A 23931-nucleotide genomic window follows, 5' to 3' on the forward strand; every position below is an offset into this window, starting at 1 on the left:
CTGTGTTTGAGGACTCAATGTAAAGGGAAAAAATCATTTTAAGAAGCATAAGATTGAAAAGCAGATTTGACAATTTTAGTGAATTACAAATCATTATAAATCAAAAATGTTATGATGGCAAAAAAGCTAATACAATTTTAGATTGCATTAATAGAAAATTTAGTCTCTGAGGCTAGAGAAGTAAAAATTCCTTTGGGATTTAAACCCCTGGTAAAAACAAATTTGGATATGGGATTTAATTCTGATTGCCACATAGAAGACAGGGAAACTAGACAAAAATGGCAACATACTATCTGTGGCACAGGTAAGGGAATTCTGGAAATGCTTATTCTGAAAAGTAGACAACTAGTATGGGTTAGGTACAGATGATAGATATTTCCAATTTTTAGAAGAACTGTCATAGTGAATGAGGGATTATACTTATGTTTGGCTCTAGAAGATCAAATTTGGAGCAACGGGATGGAAGTTGTAAAAAAGGCAGATTTAGAATTGATGTAGAAAAAATGTCCAGAAAGGTAGCTATCCAAATAGAACGTGCTGCCTCAGGAAGTAAGAGTTTTCCCCTTACTGTATAATCAAAAATTGGATAGCCAGATTGCTAATGTAAAGGTCCAATAACAGATTTTGATGATCCATGATTCAATGATCTTGACAGTAACTTCATCTTTACAATTTTTCCTTTTAAAATTGGAATATTTGCACTATCCACTTAACAGAACTGTTTTGAGGCAAGTACTCTGTAAACTTTAAAGCAGGATGGAAAGGTGAGCTATCTTTTTATCTACTTTATTTTAATAATCTTCAAAACAATTCCATAGAAGACTTTCACAACCAACCCATGAGGTAAAGGCTTTCTTAACTTCAAAGATATATGTGAGTTATCTCTTAGTCCCATTTACACAGCCCTTGGAACCAATTAATACAATTAAAACTATTATGGAGTTGAGATATTTGCTGATGATCCTTTCCTTTTGTCATTAATGTAATGGGGATACTACTTTAATGAGGACATGTGTAATATGACCTGCCTGGTTCAACCATATGGAGACTTGGTTAACCTGCTTCTATACATAATGAAGGGGCCCTTCTCTCCACTTCAGTTCATGGACAAATTTCCTCTGTTTCCTACAGATCTCCTGCATAGTCATAAAAGATCTTTTGATTGGCTGCTGAGTCAAAGGAGAAGATAGTGTACAGAAGTTTCAAGCAGAAGATCTTTTGTTCTCTTCCCAGATGTCAATAAAAACTATTTTAAGCCTCTGCATGGGGGAAAAGGAAGCAGCTTTGACTTCCTTGTCTCCATACCCAGAAGTCATATGGCCATGAACATCATGGATGCTTCTGCTGTTTTTATTTATATCTTCTTTCTTGATCTTAGGTGAATGAGTATCCTGAGATGACAACCAGCAAGATAGGAAATACACTAAAACAATCAAAGGTCCCATTAGCAACCAGAGCTGAAGATGGTGGCAACATGAGTTTTGAAACTAACTGTTAAAACTAAAACTGCAATAGCTTTGAGCTAAATTTGCAAAAACAAAACAAAGCAAAACAAAAAATTGAATGACAACAGGGAAGATATGTTTGCTAAACAAATTTCAACAAAAGTCTTTGTATCATTGATAAATATGATTGGAAAATTAGTGTCTTGATTTAGTTAGTGTAGCCAATGTGCAATCAATTCATTTAGATCACATGTTTTTGTGAAGTATTTTATTTTTAAAAGAAGCAACAGTAACTAAAGCCAAGTATTGACACAATGGAACCTGATTCACATTATAAAGTTTTACATCAAAATTTTCCAAAATAAACATATTCAATTACATTGGTCTCATTAAAAATAATATTAATAAACATCTATTAAGTAACTATTATATGCTAAATTTTAGGGATGCAAAAAGAGGTAAAAAAATTATTCTCTGGGGCAGCTAGGTGGTACAGTGGATAGAGCACAAGCCCTAAAGCTAGGAAGACCTGAGTTCAAATCTGACCTCAGACACTTAACACTTCCTAGCTGTATGACCCTGGGCAAGTCACTTAACCCCAATTGCATCAGCAAAAAAAAATAGTCCCTACCTTCAAGGAATTCATAATTCAATTCAGGAAACAAGACGCAAAGAAATATATACAAAGAAAGCTAAATAAATAGATAAATAGAAAACAAATATTACAGAAGAAAGGCACTAGAATTGAGAGGGTTTGGGAAATTCTTCCTATAAAAATTTCCTTCTAGATGGTCCTGAAAGCAAGCCAGAAAGTCACTTTATGGAGTTGAGGTGGGAAAGAATTCCATTCCAATAGCAATTAAAGTTCTGGGAGTGGAGAAATGGGAATGTTAATTTGTGGACCAGTCAGGGGGCCAGTATCACTAGATAAAAGGGTATACAAGGGGGAAGTAAAGTCGAGAACTGGAAAAATAGGAGAGGGCTAGTTTATGAAAGGCTTTGAATGTTAAAAACAGTATTTTGTATTTTCTACTTGATATGATAGAGAGCCGCTGGGAACTTATGGAGCAGGGGAGTGATGTGATTAGACCTATACTTTAGGAAAATCACTTTGGTGGCTGAATGGAAGAATTAATTTGAGGAAAGATAAAGGTATGTAGGATGTACCAGCAGGGTATTACAATAATCCTGTAAGATGATGAGGGCAGTGTCAAAGGAAAGAAAGAGACATATATGAGAGATGTTATAATGGTGAAATAAATAGACATAATTAAACAATATTTTTGCTATTACTTATTTAATAATGATTTATTGAAAGAAAAATATAATTTTTTGCCATTAGTAAAAAATTAAAATATATTTTTAAATTGTGATGATTTCTTCATCTCATCTTTTAGATTTCTATTATGATTTATAATGTACATAATATATGAGTATAGTAGTACATTTGTATAAGATATATATATATATGTATATATATGTGTATATATATACATATATATGTTAGGGTTTTATGCTCATTTTTAAAAATATATTGGTTGCTGGATTAAAAAACTTTGAAGTCTCCTGGCATAAAAGATTATCCAGGCTGGCCTGAGAAATGGATGGGTTCTGGAACCAGAGGGGAGAAGGAGAAACAGCAACCACATTCATATAGTTTTAATGATTTCTAGGTGTTTGTTTTGTTTTGTTTTGTTTCACCTCCTACCCTTAAACCAGCTGAGGAGTTCTTTTGTCTCTAAAAATTAAGACTTCATGTCTGCTTGTGAACAAATGGCCCTCTAGCATGGGGGAATCACAGATATTTGTTAAAAGGACCTCAAGGGAACACAGAAAATATTTGTTAAAAGGACCTCCATGTGAACATTCCAGTCCTTTGTACTTATTTTATTTAAATAATTAAATAAATTAAATAAATAAAATTATTTAAATCACTCAAAAATCTCCAAACACAAACCTTGGAACACAGCTAACAAAGTATAGCTTTCTTCTCTAACATTCACTGTACTAGGAAAGGGAGACAAACTAAGACCTTTTCTTTAAAAAAGATAAATAACTTTTTTTAAAGATAAAAAATTTTGGGGAGCTGCCCCAGTATGGTTTGGAGATGTGCAGCATCCTCCATTTCTAGTCCTCCTTAGGTTTTACTTAGCTCTCATGACTTGCTTCCATAAATTTCATTTAGACACAGAAGTTTTATTTTTGAGCTTTCTTTCTCCTTTCCTAGCATAGATGCCAACAATAAAAATAATCTTTAACATTTATTTGGCACTCTACAATCTATAAAGCACTGTAGATCATCTAAATTTACTTTTAGTGGTCCTGGTTCACAGCATATATTTTATTATTAACATTTTAAAATAGTTCTAAGGTTGCAAGAAAATGATGATATTTACAAAGCAATGCAAATTTCAAAACAAAACTTTAATTTTTAATGTGAAAATGTAATGATTTGAAACAATTCCTCTAAATATTGACTAAATACTGGTAAAGGGAAAATGTCAAGTATGGAGCATCTAAACAGACTGATATCTTCCAATCACTTCATTCTTACAGATGAAAAAATGGGCCTAGAAAGGTCAAGAAACTTAAAAACTGAGTAACCATATTTAATATTGCTTAAACTTGCAAAACACTTGGCAGGGCTAGATGCATGGTAGATTGAGTGTCAGGCTTTAAGTCATGTAGATTTATCTTCATAAATTCACATATGACTTCAGATACTCACTAGCTGGACAAATCACTTAACCTTGTTTTCCTCAGTTTCCTCATCTATAAAATAAGCTGGAGGAGGAAATGGCAAACCATTCCATTATCTCTGCCAAGAAAACCCCAAATGGGGTCACAAAAAGTCAGAAATGACTGACAAATGACTTGACTACAAAATACTTAAGGCTACCAAAAATTAGCCTTTCTCACTAAAGAAGCTATTTGGAGCATTGTTAAATGTGGAATAGAATTAAACTGAAAGCATAAGATTAAATAAAAGCAACCTTATATTGTACCATTAGGATTTGGCCTTTTGAAAATCATTTAAATGAAATTTTACAGTGAATTTTCTGCCAAAGGTTTGTTTAAAGAGAAGATTCAAATACTCCTAAAATAATTGCCAAGTATTAAAAACCATATGAAAGAATGCTCCAATAGTAAGAATATTAGTAATAGAAATATTACTATAGTAGTACTATTACTATAATAGTAATAATAGTAAAAAATAGAAATAAAACAACTCTTAAGATTTCATCTCCCACTCAGTAACTTCTCAAAGTAGACAAAATTTAGGAATAAATGTTGGAATAGTTATAGACAGGCCCATTACCTTCACTGATTATGCTTATGGATGAGTCCAACCCTTTGGGAAGATAATTTAGAATTATGTGAAGAGAATAAATAAAATGTCCTTACCCTTTGATTCAGAGGTCACAGTAGTTGGCATGTAGTGCAAGGAAGTCAGTGATAGAAAGTACATGTATACATAAATAGTTGTTTTATAATATTTGTAAAAGCAGTGATTTTTGTGGCACCAAACAGTTGGAGATAACCACTGATCTGGGAATGTTGTGTTACATGAATTTAACCACTGATCTGGGAATGTTGTGCTACATGAATTAAAGAGATAATACCGTATTGTAAGCAATTATGACTGTGCTGAAAACAAAAATTAGGAAGGCTTATAAGAACCAATACAAAGTGAAAATAGCAGAACCAGGAAAACAAAATGATTGATGCTAATGATCCATTGGCAGAACAACTGCTGTGAAATAATTTTTATCAATAGCAATCATGGATTTGTACTATCTTACCATTCCCTTATTACCAACAATATACTTTTGTGAGATAGCTAACCCACAAGCAGAATATAGCTTTGAAGACCCAAGTAAGATGAGCTCATTGAGAAAGTGCTATTTTTCCTCCTCTTTTTATATCCTCAGTGTCTAAACCTGTTCCTTGTGCAAAGCAGAAATGTAATAAAATATTTGTTGGACTAAATTCAAGTTGAAACTGAATTTCTTCTCTATGAAGTTAGATGTCTTGCTGACAGTGAAACTCCTATTGTTGACTTCATTGATACCATTTTGTTAACCTGAATTAGCAGGTGGAGACTTCTGGATTTAAAAAAAGCCACTGAATCTTCTTCATTAAATAAGACAGACTCAATCACAAACTCTTTCAAAGTGTCAGAATAATTGTTTTCACTCTCTTAGAAGACACTCTTCCTCAATGCAAATTAGCATCTTCTCTGGGCCATAGTCTCAAGGAGTTGCCCATGCCATATGACTAGCCAGAGTCATGTAGCCAATATATATTAGAGGTAGTACCCAGTAAGAACCCAAGTTTTCTTAACTCAGAGGTCCCCACTTTTTATCTGCTCATTATACCATGCTGGCTCTGATCAAAATATTTAAATAAAATTTCATTCAAAAGAAAACTAGGCTTATAAAAGAAGAAGCTTATTTATTTTTCTTACCTGTCTTTCTTAAGGCATATGAGGAAGTTAATCATTTCCCCACAGATTCAGAAAGTTTATTCAGTCCATCAACAGTAGCTGGTAGAGAATGCTGTGACTTTCTCTTTAATATTGTGCCCATGCTTGCTCAAGCTTTTCAGTGCAGTGCTAAAACCAGCTTGAGTAGGGCATGGAAGATGAAACCCTGATGCTGAGATTATCCAATGAATTGGATATTAGAGATACATATAAATTATGAGACACACCATGAATTGTTCCCTGAATTAAATCTATGAACACATTTACATACATATGCGACAAATAACAACAGAGAATGTCAAACCTCAAAAAATTTAATGATAAAATTGAAAGAAATAAAGATTAAATTTCCCTTCAACTCATCTCCACATACATCTTCTGATTATCATTCAGGTGGGGAAAATGCCTTTGGTTTTGACAAGAATAAATACCAAAGGGATGCTTTATCACTTTTTAAAAAGTGAAAGCTATAAAGTAAAAGAATTAATTTAATCTCAAGAAATTTTTATGCAGGCATAAAAGGGACCACTTGTATTATATTTGGTAAAGTGAATGATTACGGTAATGATGAACTTTACACAAATTTATGAATGGGTAGGGAACAAGAGACCTAAGGTTTGCCAATATTCCACAGGCCAAGAAATGCCTTGGCATCCCTAGCTCAAGATGAAACAATTGGAAAACTTTAATCCAAAGCCTCTCCCTCTGTATATGAATATGTATAGACACACAGACTATCACAACTATGAAGCTCAGGAGAGAGGAAGCACAGAGAAGGCTCTGACAGAATGTATAACAAGTCCATTGGAAGTGAAGGCATTTTGTGAGCTAAGGCATTTTCTAAATGTAGCATAAGGGCCTTACTGAATCTATAACTATATAAAAGATGAAAATCATAAATTTGATAAATAAATCTTCACAAGTAGCTATTTTTCTAATCTCTATATTCTCTCTGCTCCCCCATACTTTCTGTTGCTATATTTATTTATTTATTTATTTTACATTGGGCTGTCTTTAATTCTTCTTTAAGTGAGAACTCTGTTCTAACTCTTTGTGATTCCATTTAGTTTTTTTTTTTTTTTTTTTGCAAGATACTGGAATGGTTTACCATTTCTTCTTCCAGCTTATTTTACAGGTAACAAACTAAGGAAGTCATAAAGGTCACAAGGCTAGTTAAGTGTTTGAGGTCAGATTTGAATTCAGAAAGATGATTCTGATTCTGTGCCAGTTAGCACACACACACACACACACACACACACACACACACACACTATCACATATATATTTGATATATGGTTCAATGTGTACTGTTTTTCTATGTCTATCTCACATACATCATATGTGTATAATATGTGTATATTATACCACATAAATATACACATATATACATATACTGTTATATGTCTCTGTAAACTCTTTGAGATCAGGGACTATTTTTATGGTGTCTTTATAAAGGTATACTACTTTCACAGAGTAAGCACTTATTAAGTATCTCTTGAAATATTGAATTAATGAATAAAGTGAGAATGCATCAGGACATCACTTATTTTGTAGAAGTCACAGGCATATGCAAAAATACTCATATAAGGTTATGAAAAGAACAGCACTGAAGGTCTACTGGCATTGCTTTGATTATAATGGGCAGAATAGAAGCAGCCTTCAAGCAAGGTAACAAGCTCCAGACAATAGTTTCTGGGACAAAGAAGTCATCAAACTTTTCTGGGAAGCAAAAACAGGATAAGAGCTTATAAGTTCCTGGGTTCAGTGATATATTTAAGTCTATTATCTTTACTCATATGGACACTACTCTAGTGGAGACACTCATCATCACTTCTCTCTGACTATCACAAAAGTATCCTATTTATTTGGTTGTTCTGCTTCCAGTCTTTCTCTATTTTGACTGTTCTCTGTATGGCTGGCACAATATCCTTAAGTTCTGTCCACTTCCTTCTCTGGTTCCCTAATGCCTCAAGCTTATTCTTCTAAGCTTAGTTCATTTTACTCCCACTCACACACTCCAACCACATCAACCATTTGCTATTCTCCACACAAGCCATTCTATTTCTCATTTATGCTTTTTCATTGTCTGGCAACTATGTCTGGAATAATCTCCTTTTTATCTCTGTTCTTTAGTGCTTAGCTCATGAGTCACATGTATTTTTTCCTTGATTCATCTAATCCAATTATTTATTCTCTACTATATTTCTTTTTGTATATTTTGTATCTTTATAGTTAAATGTAAACTCCTTGAGAGTAGATACTGCTTAGTTTTTATCTCTCCATTCTTATTCTTCAATACAGTGCTTTGCCATAGCTTAATAAATGTATGTTGAAGAAACAACAACTTTCAGGAGGTGGATAAGGTGATGAATAAGAGTTAATAAATGAGAGAGATGGAGGGACCAAAGAAAGTTGATGAACAGAGAATGTTTGGAGTCAGAGAAGAAAGCTAATGAAGGATTTAGAAAAAAGAGGGTGTCATCAAAAGTGTCAAATGCAACACAGAAGTCAAGAAGGGTGAAGACAGTAAAAAAGATAATTGGTATTAGGAAATTGTTGATGACTAAAAGAATCACTTTAGTTGTCTTAAGAAAGAAAAGCAAGTCCTGAGGGATTAAAATTGACTGAGTGGGAAAAAGTACACTGTTGAGTGCTTTTTTTGTGGAGTTTGGTGGTAAAAGAAAGAGAATATAGGGCTATAATTCGAGGGAGAAAGAAGAAGAAAAACTGAGCAAAATGATGTCAAGAGTAAGGAGCCTATAGAGAAAGAAAAATACTGATGGTACAAAGAGGGCAGTGGTAATAATTAATGAAGCAACTGTGTGGAAGAGGTGGGAAGGGATGGCATTAAAAGCTATAAATGGAGAGTTTAAGTTTGGTCAAGACACCCTGAAAACTTTATACATTCTCTTGGTCAATGTCTCTCCCCCCCCCAACTTCACCAGCTAATTCCAATTCTCTCTGACAAATAGAGGAAAATATATTGATAAACAAACATAGGTAGAGATGTTCTTAATATCCATATATGGTATTCATTATAAATAAATAATAAATGTAAACATAAATAATAATTCATGCATAAGCTAAAATATTTTATGGGCAATTGTTTTATTCATTAAATTAGGGGCTTGAGTTGAATGTAGCAGGTCTTAAACTGCTTGCCCAATGCAGATTCTATCTCCAAATTCCATTCAGAGTGCTCAGCAAGAATATGCCCCATGGGACGTGACAATGTCCTCCCCTTCCTTCCTCACCACTCACAGTCATAACACCTTTTCTCTTTTCTCCTCCAGGATATAAGATTACTCCCAATCCCCACTCCTGTGGAAGAAAACCCAGAGTTCTTATTCTACTCCATCTCTTAAAACCATAACCCTTCCCAGGGGTAATAGACTACAACCCTCCCTTAGTCTCTTTTCATCCTCTTCAGCAGACTACTCACACTGATCAGGAAGTTACCAAATATAGTCATTTTAGTAAGATGAAAGACCAAAAAGCCTTTACAATATACCCTAAAAGTATACTTTTCAGACTTTTAGTCATTGCCATCTGACCTGCTCATGTATTCTACTCCTGGGCCTTTGTCTCTGCTTTGGTGGGGGGTCTACATTCTTTAAGACTACTGGGTCCTTTTATCCTCCAGTACTTGAACCCTCTTATATATATTTTCTCCTCTAATTAGAATTCTGAATTCCTTGAGATCAGAGACTATCCCACTTTTCTATTTGTATGCCTAGTTCTGAGCACACTGTTGAGCAAAGTACATTTGGAATAAATGATTTTTCATTTGCTCATTCATTCCCCAAAGAGTATAGATCCAAGACAAGAGAGTTTAAATTGGGAAAAAATCATCAAACTTTGCCCCTATAGTTTCACAGCATATAAGGTTACCAGTGATATTATGATCCTTTGGGAAATGTAGCTGCATATACTCAAAATATAGGGAGATTCTCCCCTCTCAGGAACTGAGTAAGTAGAAACATATCTGAAAACTAAGACTCAGATATTCATTAATATTATCTGGAATAATCTGGGATGATTCAGACAATATGGAAGAAGCATAAAGAAAGGCTTTCTTCCCCTTTATGCCAAGGAGGATTGCAAAGGGAATAAGTATACTGGATATTAGGTTAAAAAAAGGAACGTATAGAACAGTGAATAGATAAAATACGTTAATGAGTATTTATGAACTGGGATAGAAAATGGGAGAGGAGAGAGCTTCATGATATATAATAACAAGGGAATAATAGTTCTGAACTAATGTTTAGCAGAGTCCTATAAACTGGACAGAGAAATGGAGTTAAGTACTGAATGAAAGTTAGGTGTAAAGATAGCCAATAGACTTGACTCTAGGAGCTAAATGTTATTTATTCTGACAAAGAAAACTACACTTTTCTGTTTGTTAGGGAATAATCCAAAGTATAACCAAAAGAGGTGAATAAACTGAATAGATGATGTTCATAGAAGACATTATTTGCAAGTGAGGAAACAAACAAGATCCCAGAAAGAAGAGCAAGCTATCTCATGATTGTCACTAGGGCCTAGCTGGATGGCATAAAAAAACAGAAACAATCATGAATTTCTATAATGCCTTCTCCTTTTCACTGTCTTTCTTTGTATTATCTCATTTAAAAATTAAATATACCTACTCATTAAAATCATTAAATGCTTCAAAGATACGATTGTTCAAATATTGCAGTCACTGCTTTGTTAAACTGTGTTTGTATGTATTTTTCTTTTAAAATAAACTACATGACAATTTTATTTTCTTATTCAATCCTCATTAATAATATTCTTTATAATAAACATTGTTTGTTCTTGCTAAAGGAAGGAAACAAGCATTTATTAAGCACCAACTATGTGCCAAGCTCTGTGTGAAGGACTTTACAAATATAATCCCATTTAATTCTTATGACAATCCTGGAAGGAAGGAAGTGTTATTATTATCCCCATTTTACAGTTGAGGAAGGAGAAGCAGGAAGGATTAAGTGGTTTGCCCAAGGTCATATAGCTAATGTATTTAAGGCCAGATTTGAACTTGCATTATTGTTGTATTCACTGCTCCTCTTTGTTGTTCAGTCATATCTGACTCTTCATGACCACATTTGGGTTTTCTTGGCAAGGATACTGGAATGGTCTGCCATTTCCTTCTCCACTCATTTTACAGATAAGGAAAGCAAGGCAAACAGGGTTAAGTTGATTTGCCCCATATAATTAGTAAGTGTCTTGATTCCAGGCCTGGCACTCCATCCACTAAATTAATTAGTTACCTGTATTGATGATGATTAAAATTCACCAAAAATTTTCACTTGAAAAAGTGAAGTTACTTTATTTTAATATGCTAATTGGATCAATATTTCTAAATTGAAATAAGGAGCATATGATTCTTCAAGTGACATCTGTTTGTCTTTAAAGGGTTTTCTTAATGATAGAGAACTCATGAGTAGAGTCTCAGAACTAGAGGGCACATAAGAACTGAACTGGTCCCATGTCAAATGAAAAAATGGATCCTCTCTATAAATGACTTCAAACAACAATAATAGCAGCAAAATAATCTTTGCTTGGACACCTTTGGTGATAAGGAAATAAGTAGCTATTTATCTATGCAGCCCAATCTACAAATGGTATTTATTTGAAAAACATTTTTTTTCAATAGAGCTGAAAATCTATTCATTCCCCCCAAAATGGTCCTAAAAGACAGTGCAGTGAACATAATGGCCTATGACTCAGAAGTTCTGAATTCAAATTCTGCTTCTTACAAATGTTCCCATGTCTTTAAAAGAGATTTAATTACATGCTCTGTCTCCAAAACAGTTTTTAAGAATTCATGTTGTGTATATATGTATACATATACAATTTTTTGTAACTGGAAAGCACTACATAAATGTGAACTGCTGCTTTTGCTGCTGCTGCTACTTATGCCACTCTGGCACAAGTAAAATAAATACAATCTACATTACACACGACTGAGAGTAGACAATTATGTTATCTCTTATCCAGGTTAAACATCTCCATTTCTTTTCACCAAAGGGTATATTGAAAGTCAAATCCTATTACTCCAAATTCCACGGGAGAATTCAAATCCATTGGCTCTGTGTGCTTTTGCTATTTTGATAATTATATGAAATAAATGGGCCATTTGGCCAGTGATCAGGAAATGTTTTTGTTATATAGCAATTTCCATTGTAACACTATTTGTAGTAATGGAATTTACTCTTGTAAAGCAACTATAGTAAGCAAACAAATACATAAGAAAAACAAGAAAAAATAAAGAAATATGGATACATAACGTTAGAATTTATAAAGATAATAAAAAATGACTACTGTCTTCCTTTGCAGAATCACCGTTTTGGGGTGTTTTTTTAAACCACTATTCTGTGTCTCCCACTTGTTGAATGTAGTATTGCCATCTTCATCATATGGCACCTATATAACTGCTTCCTATAATCTGGACAAAGGACACTGTATCAGATTCTGATAGACTGGAAACTAGTACAACACCAAAGCTGAGAGCTTTGCTTCCAATAGATGAGTCCCCACCATTTCCTGCTCTGCTGTTCATTTCTCTCTCCTGTCTGCTTTTATATATATGAAGCAAGCCTATTTTAAGAGGCTGGCACAAGTTACAATTAGCCTGTGATTAACCAAAGGTGTCATAATGTAAATATAGTTTGGTATCTGCCCTGTAAGCCTTCAGAGGATTAATTAAGAGTTTGGTTTGAAAGATTTGAAACAAAATCCTGCATTAGAACTAGGCATTCACTGCATATCCAGAAAGCTATAAGATACAATCTTCCTCCTCCTCGTCACTTCCAATCATACAGATGAATAAACTGCTATAAAAGAAATACCAAAAATAAAACTAAAAACAATGGCTGAATCATTTTTTTTGAAACTCATGTATTCTGTGTTCAGGTAGCAAGAAATTTAATTCCAGTCGGACCAGTCTCCTGTGATTTTTTTTGCTTTCATTTAATATATTTTTTTTAATGCTCAGAGGTATTATAATAGAAAAGCATGTATTTTTGCCCTGGTTTATACCCATCATCCTCACCATTACAACAAGACAAAAGCATTAAAGTAAAATTAATCATGTCAAAAGATTTTAGCAAAAACAAGTGAGACCATGCATAAAGCATCGCTTTGTCTAGTGTGAAGTCACGCTCTGATTAAAAACATATAATGAAAGTGAAAGTGATACATCATTTCCTTAGCAGTAGGGTTTTTGGAAGTGCTATGCAGTTCTCAACATAAAAATATTTGACGATTCTGATCTTTGAAACTTTATGATAATAGTTTTATCTGAAAAACTAAATTTGCCCTTTTAACCATTATTTTTATTTCAGAATTAAATGTCATTTCCCCAAAAAATGTTGGTACTTAGAAATGAAAAAGATTAACAAAAAGATTGGCGAATAACAATTAAAGGATGCATTATGCATATCTTGACATCCCAGTAATGGAAGGTGGCAACTGCTCAGTATTGTTACCAGTTAACAGACTGTTCTACCAATGACCATTTTCTTAAAAGGGCTTTATCTCTAAGTGGCTGGTGGTTAAAAAATGGTGTTGAAAAACTATTTAAGCACATACCTTGGCCACCTGAACCTAGGTCTTCGATAGTGTAAAAGTTAGACCCTTGCATATTTCATAACCCAAGCTACAGAGATTGGATTCATATTGGATTTAGCATGTTGTTCAGACCCTGTTTGAAGTTTTCTTGGGAGGCATACTTGGAGGCAAATGGATTTTCCATTTCCTTCTCCAATTCATTTTACATATTAGGAAATTGAAGCAAATAAGTTTAAATGCCATACCCAGGGTCACACAACTCACATGGGTTTGAGGCTGAATTTGAACTCAGGTCTTCCCATTTCCAGGCCTGGTACTCTAAATATGCATTCTGAACCACCTATGTTATGTGTCCTTGTAGCACTCCTAAAATTATTAATTTGTTATCAATTATAATTATGGGCACATTACTATGATGGGCATAATTATATATAATTTCTATCTTCCATGAAGATAAATGGAATAATAGATATGAAGTATTTTCAGCTCTCCAGAAGAAAAGCAGTGTGTATATATATATATATATATATACATATATATATACATATATATATATATATATAAATATATATACACACACACATACATGTATATATGTGTGTCTGTATTTGTCCAAATTTATTCCATTGCAGTAAAAGACATAATGAAATACATATTAATTATATTAATGAATGGGAAGCTGAGGTGTTATTGACCCCAAATGGTAAGCCAATATAACTGTCTTTAAGAAATTATCTTTATACTTAAATTTAAATAAAGATGCCATAGTTGAGCTAAGTGGCTAATTTTTCCATTTGTCTTTCTCTTCCTGCTCCATGCCATCCTATAATCCACCACAACTGTAATTATAACTGCTAGCAGAAGACTAATTGTTCGTTTTCAAGTTCTTCCCCTTTCTTGAGTAGGAGAGATGGTTAAAGAACTTTTCTAAACTCAAATTAAACAGAATTGAAATGTCAAAGTTGTCCCAGTGGCAGATTATATCATAACAATAATCTTAAAAATGCATAGCCCTCATCAAACTGAATATCACAAAATTCAGAATCCATATCATCCATAAATAAAGATGACATCATTAGCACATTCTCAATGGGGCACACACTTTTGCGTGATATTTTTCAAACATTTGCACATATACATTCAGGCCAAGTTGCTTTTCCTGTTTATGACATTGTCTGAGTGAAGATGTAATGGAACACTGCAAAGGTAAGAGATACCAATTGGTGTAGTCAAAAGTTAGCCCAGTAGAATCCCCAGGCTTTCAAGGGCATGAGTTTGCATCCTGGTTCCAGTATTACCTGGCTAGCTAACTTTGGGCAAATCAGTTTAATCTCTCTGGGCTCAGTTTCCTCATCAACAAAATGAGCAGGCTAGACTATCTCCTTTGGACTAAGTGTTTTGTAACTTTAATAGTTTACGAAACTATAACTGTCTTTCATGATATCCACATCATTAGAAACAAGCAAATCTTATCATTAGTATGTAATTGGAGGCTGGCAGGTATATCTACACGGGTGCTTAGTGTGCTCAGATGAAGCAATCTTCATGCAGCAGAGGTTGGAGAAACTGTTTCCAGAAGGGCATGATGACATATAATGGAAAGTCCTGGCTCTCCAATTTGGAATATGCACAGACATTCTGTAATTAGTTCCAGTCTGCTAACCACTTGGTGAAGAGAAAGATTGTTGATTGGCTGTGGAGCTAGAACTGGGGTTCATTCAAAAGGCAGTAATGAGCCAAAGTGAGTCTCCTCACTTGGCTTTGACTGAGTCTGGAGATTTGGACTGCTGTGAACTTCCGAGTGGAGAGAGAGGTCTTAGGCCTTTATTTCTCCCAGCTAGGGCCACTGTCATATAGTGACCCTGATGCTGTTTTTGTCTCTATTATATAGATTTTTTTTTCTGCTTTCAAATGAAGGAGTAGGACAGATAGCTATAGCCTTATAAGCTTCCAATAGTCTGAAAGATCTGTAACCAGAGGTCTAGGTACTGGAGTCCACTTTGTAGACTTTATAGATTAGTGGATTTGTAGTGGATTTTATAGCTAGCAAGACTCCGAAGGATAAGCTTGTACAATGGTGTTTGAGGCAGTGACTCATCTAAAGGTTACATTACATTTAGAAGTGGACTGTGTGGAACAAATGTTCCCATGTCCTTAAAAAGTTTGCGTCCACTCTCCTAGAGATCAAGCTAGCATAGAGGATATTTGCCTCTAAGTCTTAGATAGGGGAATATTTATGCTTTGCAAAAACTAATTGATGTTAGGCTAAATATACCTGGGTTAGTAATTGCTGACGGTTAGCAGTGGAAAAAAAAAACACACACATACATACACACACCAGAATGATGGCTCTAGCAATTAGCATTAGACAAAAATACATCCTAACCCTTGAGGTCCATAGTACCCTGAGGAAAGAGAAGCTACTGGCCTTGCTCTGGAATAAAAAAGTCTCATTCTAGGCAGGAAAAAAAAAGTTTGCAACAGCTGAAATGACTGTCCACTTGCCATTGAGTTCTCAAAGGATTAAGAAACAGTCTTTATCATATCTAGGAGGCCAGTGTTCTCTTTTGAGGAAGAATAATAAATTCAAAGAGGGTATAGACTACAGATAAATGTGGGCTGGCCAAGTAAACCTAGTTATGTTTTATAGACTTCCTACTTACTTGAAATGCAGTATTTTAAAAGACCACCACACATTTTGAAAAAAAATCTATGAAGAATCCACTAATGCACTGGTGCATGAATGTGCAGTAGCATGTATTTCAAGATATATAGCAATGTGCAGCCATGTATCTCAAATTAGAATTGAGCTCATTGAAGGTAAAATTAGATGCTAGCATATTAAAAAAGAAATCCAAATACAATGTTCTCGTTCTCTCTCTCTCTCTCTCTCTCTCTCTCTCTCTCTCTCTCTCTCTCTCTCTCTCTCTCTCTCTCTCTCTTCATCTGTCCTTTATCTATTCTTTGTCTATGTAACAGAAACCAATTATTCTACAAGCTAAACCAACAGTTCTAACTTAAGCAAAGAGACTTGGTACAATACCATTTTACTTAATCTTTTTATCCCTTGCATAGTATTTTAATCCAGACACTCAAAATAGAGGGCATCTTTTCCCAATTCCAAGAACAGATCTGAATATTTTTCAGACATCTTCAAAATTTTACTCTTGTGGATTTAAGTGTTTTTCTGAGTTGCCTATCAAGAATAATAATATCTATAGGCTACTCTTTACTATCCATGTGAATCCAGTTAAATTCAATTCAAATAGTTTATTATAGGGTAGGGAATGTTGTAGTTAAAGAAAATCTCCAAGGCTCTATAGATTCGTTTGTTTACAATTCCAACCATTACCAAATTATCACAACAGCTGCTAACAAGTAACAGCAGTTGACTAATTTGAGTTTCAACAGCTCATTCTTTCCTGACCTGTGCTCTGTTGGAAATATTAATAAATAGCCAAAAGAAGGGCAGCCAAAGGATCAAAAAAAGAAAATCAGTAAGTATAATTTACAAACTGGATTATTAAAATCCCTGAATAACCAACAGTTATTATGGTCATATATGACCCCACCATACGGCACACTGGTGAGTCCTACGAGGTAAAGGTCGCTGTACAATGTCAAATATAATGACTCTAATTCTTCTTTATACCACATTTTTTTTGCTTCTTTATTCACTAATGAGAAGAAATCCCTAATGGTGCTATTTTAAAAGTTCTTTTTCTGTACCTTTCTTGGACACTTGCATAGTTTGTAATATTGTTATCTTTCTATATCTTCTTTGCTAGAAAGTAAACTCCTCAATGACAAGCCTCATGCCTTGTTTATCCTGATATTTTCTGCATTTCTTAGCACCAAAATTTCAGCATTTACTGAGTCTCTATGATGCCTTAAAGCTTACATTTTCATGTTGCCAAGCTTTCACAGTATACCTGTGATGTCAAACTGAAATAGAAGTGCATTCCTGCAGGGTACATACATATTGACACTACAATTAACATTATCCATGTTGTATTTTACTTCTTTTTATTTTGTTAAACATTTCCCAATTACATTTTAATCTTGTAATTTCCTCACTTGGGAGTTTTTCTACTCCAAGTTTGGTACCTTTGCATTATATTATAGTGAAAAGGACCAAACTTCTGATATTCATTGGTATAGAGAGCTAGGGAATGAGGAACCTCCTTTTACTAGTCAAAATCAACACTTTGAGATTATATCCTTAGAGAACTGTCTAGACAATTAAGAACCTAAATGACATGTTCAAGATCAGGGAGCAAATATGTATCAGAGCCAGGACTTGAGCCCATGTTTTCCCACTTCCAAGATTCCTGCTTTATCCACTAAGTCATAGTGACTGTCTTTATAGAGATGTCAGACCTTAATATTTCAGACATTTGATTCATCGATACTATATGTACAAGATCAGGTCTGATAAATATTGCCTTTTTTTGTGTTTCTCCTTAAAATCATGAGCAGAACTATAAAACAAGACTTACATTCTCAGAACGAATATTAGACAGTTCATATGATGTGGAGAAAGTCTCTCATGCATATTTTGCCATCCTTTCTCCCAAAGAAGAACAGAAAAGAAAGGAGGCACTAGGTACTTGAACTAGAGGGGATGAGAGATTAAAACCACGAGAGAGAAGGAATAAAGGCTCTCCTTCTGACTTCTGAAAAAGCCAGATTTAGGAGTGTTAAGAGTATCATAGAATATTTGACCTGCAGGGCACCTTAGAGATCATCTAGTTCTGTTACCTCATTTTATAAATGAGGAAAATGAGATCAATTAACTAACTTGCCTAATGATAGATCAAGTAGAGCCAGAATTCAAATCCATGTGCTGTGACTCAAAAATACCTTATTCTTCCCATAATACCAGGTTTCCTATCTTCAGTGTCTAGCACAGTGCCTTGCATAGATGCCTAATAAATATTTACTGAATAAAACTAAATTAATAATACCACTGGAATTCTTAATAATGTGAAATGGAAATTTAAGGAATTAATTTGAGGGGGCAAAATATATATTCAACACTTTGAAAAAATGTCTGTTACAAAAATAAACATCTTATATTCTAAGTTCCCGTTCTGCCCACAGAAGGAGGAAAATTAACATCTGAAAAAAAATTCCCTTCCTCTCTAAAAAAAAAAAAGGAGGCAGCACTTTTCCCTCACTCTAGTGAAAGATATGGAGGGTTAGAGAATAATAATGGAGTAGAATGAAGAGTCCAATCCTTAAACATTGTCCTATGATCTCTGAAGAGGCCACGACAAAGGACAATTTGTCTATGTCCCATGTGGACAGCATGAACAAATTGCAAGAAATCATTCTCAAGTTACTGGATAGCCCTAGTAACCCTGAAGTCAAAGTGCTAATCTCTGTCCCTCTAAGGTTGGGTACAACTGCATTGTGGTCTATTTTACTGGAATGATATTGTACCCTTGTCATTTTAATACTCATATCTCCTGTTCTGTATTTCTAACAATTTGGGGATGACATGGGAAACTGCACGCAAGAGTGAGAAAGGAAACTAAAACATAATAAAACAAAAAACAGTTTAATTGAAAAGAATGAAAGAACATTGCAAATTCACTCTTATAGGTTATTGCAGGTAAGGAGACCAATGCCTGATTTGTTATTAATACTGAATACTTTATAATTGCAAATGGGATTTTATAGCAATTTTTACTTTTATTCTTCACTGCCATTCTGATAAACTTTGGCAAGAAAAAACTAGCACTGTGGACCTTTATTCTATACTGTAAAGTTTAATGATTTTGTCCAAGGTTGTATGATGAAGTTGCAGTAGATCCAGAATGAAAATCTGGACTCTGACTATGTTGCTAAATATACCAAGTGGAGAAAGGGGGAAATACTTTAATATGTGATCTTGTAGAGACCAAAGAACTAGATGACTAACTAAAGTTTTACTTATCTAGCCTTTATGTTCCAAAAGTCCATCCTTGGTAATTGCTCCATTTAATTAATTTTTGCTACAATGACAGTAGTTAACATGTATATAGTATGTTAAGGATCTCAAAATTCTTTTAAGTGGATTGTCACATTTGATCTTCATCACAGCTCTTTGAGACAGAATAAAGCAAGAGAGCTAAGAGATTTATTTGTCCACGATCTCAAAACTAGTAGTAGTCAAGGCAAAAATCCCACCCAGCTCTTTCCTAATGCCAAGTTCAACATTCTTACCATCATACCATGCTCCCCTGGGTTTAATGATGCTTCTAGAATAGAAAAAGTGTGTCATCTTTGTCACTCCCATTATAAAACAAAATTATCCAGCATTCTTCCAATCAAATCATTAGGGATATCTCCCTTATTTCAGTACAATCATTATACTGACAACATCTGATAAACTTTAAAGTTTTGAAAGCACTCATTTGATGTATGTTTGTGTGTGTGTGGATTACTTACAGTGGCCTGTGCCCTTCTCTGGAGAATCAAATATCTTGTATACATATATTCACTTGGGTCTGCAAGTTGTGAAAAGCTTTGAAAAGGAACATGACCAGAAACTGTGGCAGAAACTAAGGGTTACTTCATACCCAATAGGTTATTATTTTCTCACTCAACCTCTAAGGTCACAGCTGGCCTGGGGCCCAGTTTCATTGCTCAGCTAGTACATGCCTGAGCAGAGCCAAGTCCACAGGTCTGTCTCCCTGTATTCACTACTATCCCCAATGCCCTTTCAAAGAACTCCCCGGCTACTTTCAGACTTGGATAATTCTCACCATGGGTTTGGCATTCCAGTACAGTTACAGTGAGTCTAAGTTCTTCAATTACTAGTACTCCTTCTGAATCCAGGATCCAACTTAAAAAAAAAACTCTTTAGTTCACTCTTCAAGCCCTTGAGCCCCACATTCAGTCAGTTCTATTTGGCCCAAAGTGAAATACAGATTTGGCAGTTATTTAGTTAATGTAATTAGCAAAGATAGATCAGATTAAACTGATTTCCACAATACCCCTTTCCCCCAAGTGATGCCCCTTCCAATTTGCAGTTATGAATTAATTAGCCAGATTGGCTTTCTAATCAAGCAAATATAATAAGGTCCCTAATGACCTTCCCCTTTGGACTTTAAATACCACTATGTCTATAATTCTCTGATGCACTTGCAATGTATTATTGTGAATTATAGTGCTTCCTTTACTCTTCCTCTTGACTAGAAACTCAATAAAGGCAGGGACATTGTTATACCTAAACTTTTTCCTAACCCCTAGGAGAACGCTATTCATATAGGAAGTGTTAAATAAATGTTTGTTAAAGGGAAAACAAACGACTGAAATCTGTTCAGTTTGGACTGTCTAAACATAACTGGGGGGCTAGAATTAAAAAGAGTAGGCAGAATACTCCTTCCTTCTAAAGCTAAAGCAATGCTCTGGTTAAGCAATTCTTACAGGATAAAGATCTGTGCATATCTTACTATTATAAGTATTTTCCCATATTTTATTCATTAGCATGTTTATTTCCCTTGTATTTCAACTGTAGCAATTTCACTCAAAAAAAGCTCTTTTTTTTTTTTAAACTTTTTGATTCTTGTTTAATTCCATGAAAAATATGCACAATCTACCTTCTGGTTACAGAACTATAAGTGTTAGAAATTGTATTTGTTGCCTAAAGTTTTTGATTCTCCTACACCTGTGGAATGAACCCTAGTCAGAGGCTCAAGGGAGAAATAAGAATGACTTCTTACATGGAAATGCTTCCAGAAACCATTGTTGTATCAATGTGGTTTCTCCCTTAATGACATCATAAACAGTCTTTGAAGACTACTGCCACCAGAAAAGTCAACATCATGAGTAAACCTGCTGATTAGCATCTTTGAATTGAGCCAGTCTGGTCCTCAGATGACAGGTTTAAAGCACATCACTAGGTTTATACTTGAAGGCTTCCCCACTCTGTAGTCTTGCCCAAGGTTGAGTTCTGCTAGTGTATTTTTAAGAAGCCAGGAAACACTTCTAAATCACAATGAGGTACTGAAGGAGGATTTTAGTGGAGTCAAACGAAATTTATCCTTATTAAATCTGGGAATAATTAAAATATCAGGCTTCTAAGAAAGGGAGAATAGGACTTCACCTATTGCAGATAGGTATACACAGTTGGATTTAAGCTAATAAGTCACCTCAGGGGTGGGTTGAATTAAATCTGTCTCTTGGTCACTGATCTTCCATTTCTATTTCTTCTTGTCTTTTTCTTTGTCTCTTTTACTTTCCATCTCCAGGTCTGCTTATTTCTCTCTCTTGATCAAGAATCAAGAAAAATAGACTAATTTTCATCATATGCCTGAAAATTCTTTTAAAATATGGCTTTTCAATGAATTTAGTTGTTCGAGCTGTGATTAACAATACTACAACTAGAAGAAAGATGATTCTAAGATTTCTCTAAATTATTGTTCTTTGTTTCTTGTCCTTAATCTTGGGCTGTTACACCACATCATCTACTCCTTACATAGCATATGGGTACCCAGGGAGTCTTCTCACTGCAGTTCTTGGCCGATGCCACTATCAGCTTCAGTGGGGTAGTAAACCAGCTCAGAAATGTATTATTTTAAGCACCACACCACAGTAGTCTTTGCTCCACTCTTGTTCTCAGGACAAAATTCTTTTCCACTTATATTTCCTTAAAATAGTTTTAGAAAGTAGAAAGGAAACTATGTATATATGTGTGTATGTGTATATATGTGTGTGTATATATATATCTGTGTATGTATTTTTAATAAGATACTTTACTCATTAAAATGAATATTATAAGAAAAATCTAACTTCTACTAGTTGTCCAGTTCTAAAAGTATGGCTTTGATTTATGGATCAAAATTGCTCATTTATTATTTTATCTACGTAGCTCTGGGCAATTTTGACAGTTAAAATTTAGTTTTATTGACCAATGCTGCCACTTTACCCACAAGGGGACTAGTACACATAGCCTGCTGCACTCAAGAAACGATGATTTTCATTCCATGACTGAATCAGATTGGGAATTGTAACCAATATAACAATAAGTTCCAAATCTCAATGCTCAGGGCAAAAGGCTTGCTGCAAAACACAATCACCCTTTGAAAAGGAGGGAGAATCTTGGGAGAAGTCTGTAAGCACATTTTACTGTAGTTGAGAGGTACCTGGACTACATTTGTCCACCTAAGCTGTACAATAATACCATTGATGAATAGAATCTACAGATTATAACTAAAATAGAAAAAAAAAACAAAGTTAAACAAAAACTGAAAGAAGGTTACAGTGAAATCATATGTTAGATCATTGTTTTGATTTGGGATATTTCACAGAGAAAGATTTTGCTAAAATAATTAAGTGATTTTATTCTTTGATGATTGCAATATTCCTTGAAAGTTTGCTTTGAACAAAAACTCAAGCCAGTGATTTTTGGCCAGATTTAATTTAGGCCTATTCTATGATCAAATTGGCAACCTCAGGAATCTTAATTTATTCTTATATTGAGAAGTCCCCTGTGATACATAAACACATCTCTGAAGGATAACAAATCAATAAAATGTCTAATTTGATTAACCATGTTTTCAAATTCATCAAGAGAAAGTTAACTCCAAATAAATAAATGGATAAATAAATGAATCAACAAAATCACTCACTTGTCAGTATTTTCCATGTCTTCTTTTCATCATCATAGTACTGAACCAAGTTACTGGGAAGCCGGTCCGGTCCAGGAGGCAGTCCTCCAACCAATAACAGCATTTTCTTGTTGGAGCGAATTCTTCACCCAAAACAAGAGAGGAGATGAATAACCACATTATTGTAGAATATTTTTAGTGGCAACAAAATCATAACCATCAAAAGAATGTTCCTTGCTTGCAGAATTCTATTTCATTTTTCCTGTTTCTTTCCCCAATCATGTCTCAACAATTTTTTGAACCAAGCAGAAAAATGATCAGAAAAGCTGCATATCCTTCTACTCATGGAATAATAAGCTCCCTTTATGCAATTTGTTAGAGGTTCATTCTAGAACGACCTTTTTCTTATATTATCCCTTTAAATCATCACTCTTTACAGCTGAATACACATGAAATGCTCTGGAGTTGTACTAAGGTTAAGCATTAAAGTTGCATGTCAAAAATCGTATTAGTCAAAATCATTATTATAAGCCATTCTACACTCAAAGAACCTTGAAAAAATTAAGGTTATGCAGAGAGTTTGTGAGCCAACTCTTTAATCACACATTGAACTTAAAATACTAGTTGAGAACAATTAGTAGCACCAGGCTAATGGTTCTGGGTTAAACACTTCTAACATGTAGTTGGTTTGTTTGTTTAATTTAGCCCAGACTCCCGCCTTCCTTTCTCTCTCCCCACTTTCCATCCTGTTCCCCAGCCCACACCACCCCCCTTCTCTTTTTGCTCTCCCCCTGTGCACCACTGGCTATATAGCAACACCAATTGGTAA

At 34.4% G+C, this 23931-nt stretch overlaps 1 protein-coding gene across 5 annotated transcripts in view; it reads right to left on the reverse strand.

The window, feature by feature from the left end:
- Positions 1-23931, reverse strand: part of KLHL14 (kelch like family member 14) — a 177677-nt gene that overhangs the window by 70935 nt on the left and 82811 nt on the right. For all 5 annotated transcript variants that reach the window (XM_074277491.1, XM_074277476.1, XM_074277496.1 and 2 more), the window contains one exon: positions 23124-23245. In XM_074277491.1, the coding sequence (XP_074133592.1) occupies positions 23124-23245 (122 nt within the window). The remainder of the gene's footprint in view (positions 1-23123; positions 23246-23931) is intronic.

The sequence above is a fragment of the Sminthopsis crassicaudata genome, chromosome 1, assembly GCF_048593235.1.
Source record: "Sminthopsis crassicaudata isolate SCR6 chromosome 1, ASM4859323v1, whole genome shotgun sequence".
In the NCBI taxonomy this organism is placed as follows: Eukaryota; Metazoa; Chordata; class Mammalia; order Dasyuromorphia; family Dasyuridae; genus Sminthopsis; species Sminthopsis crassicaudata.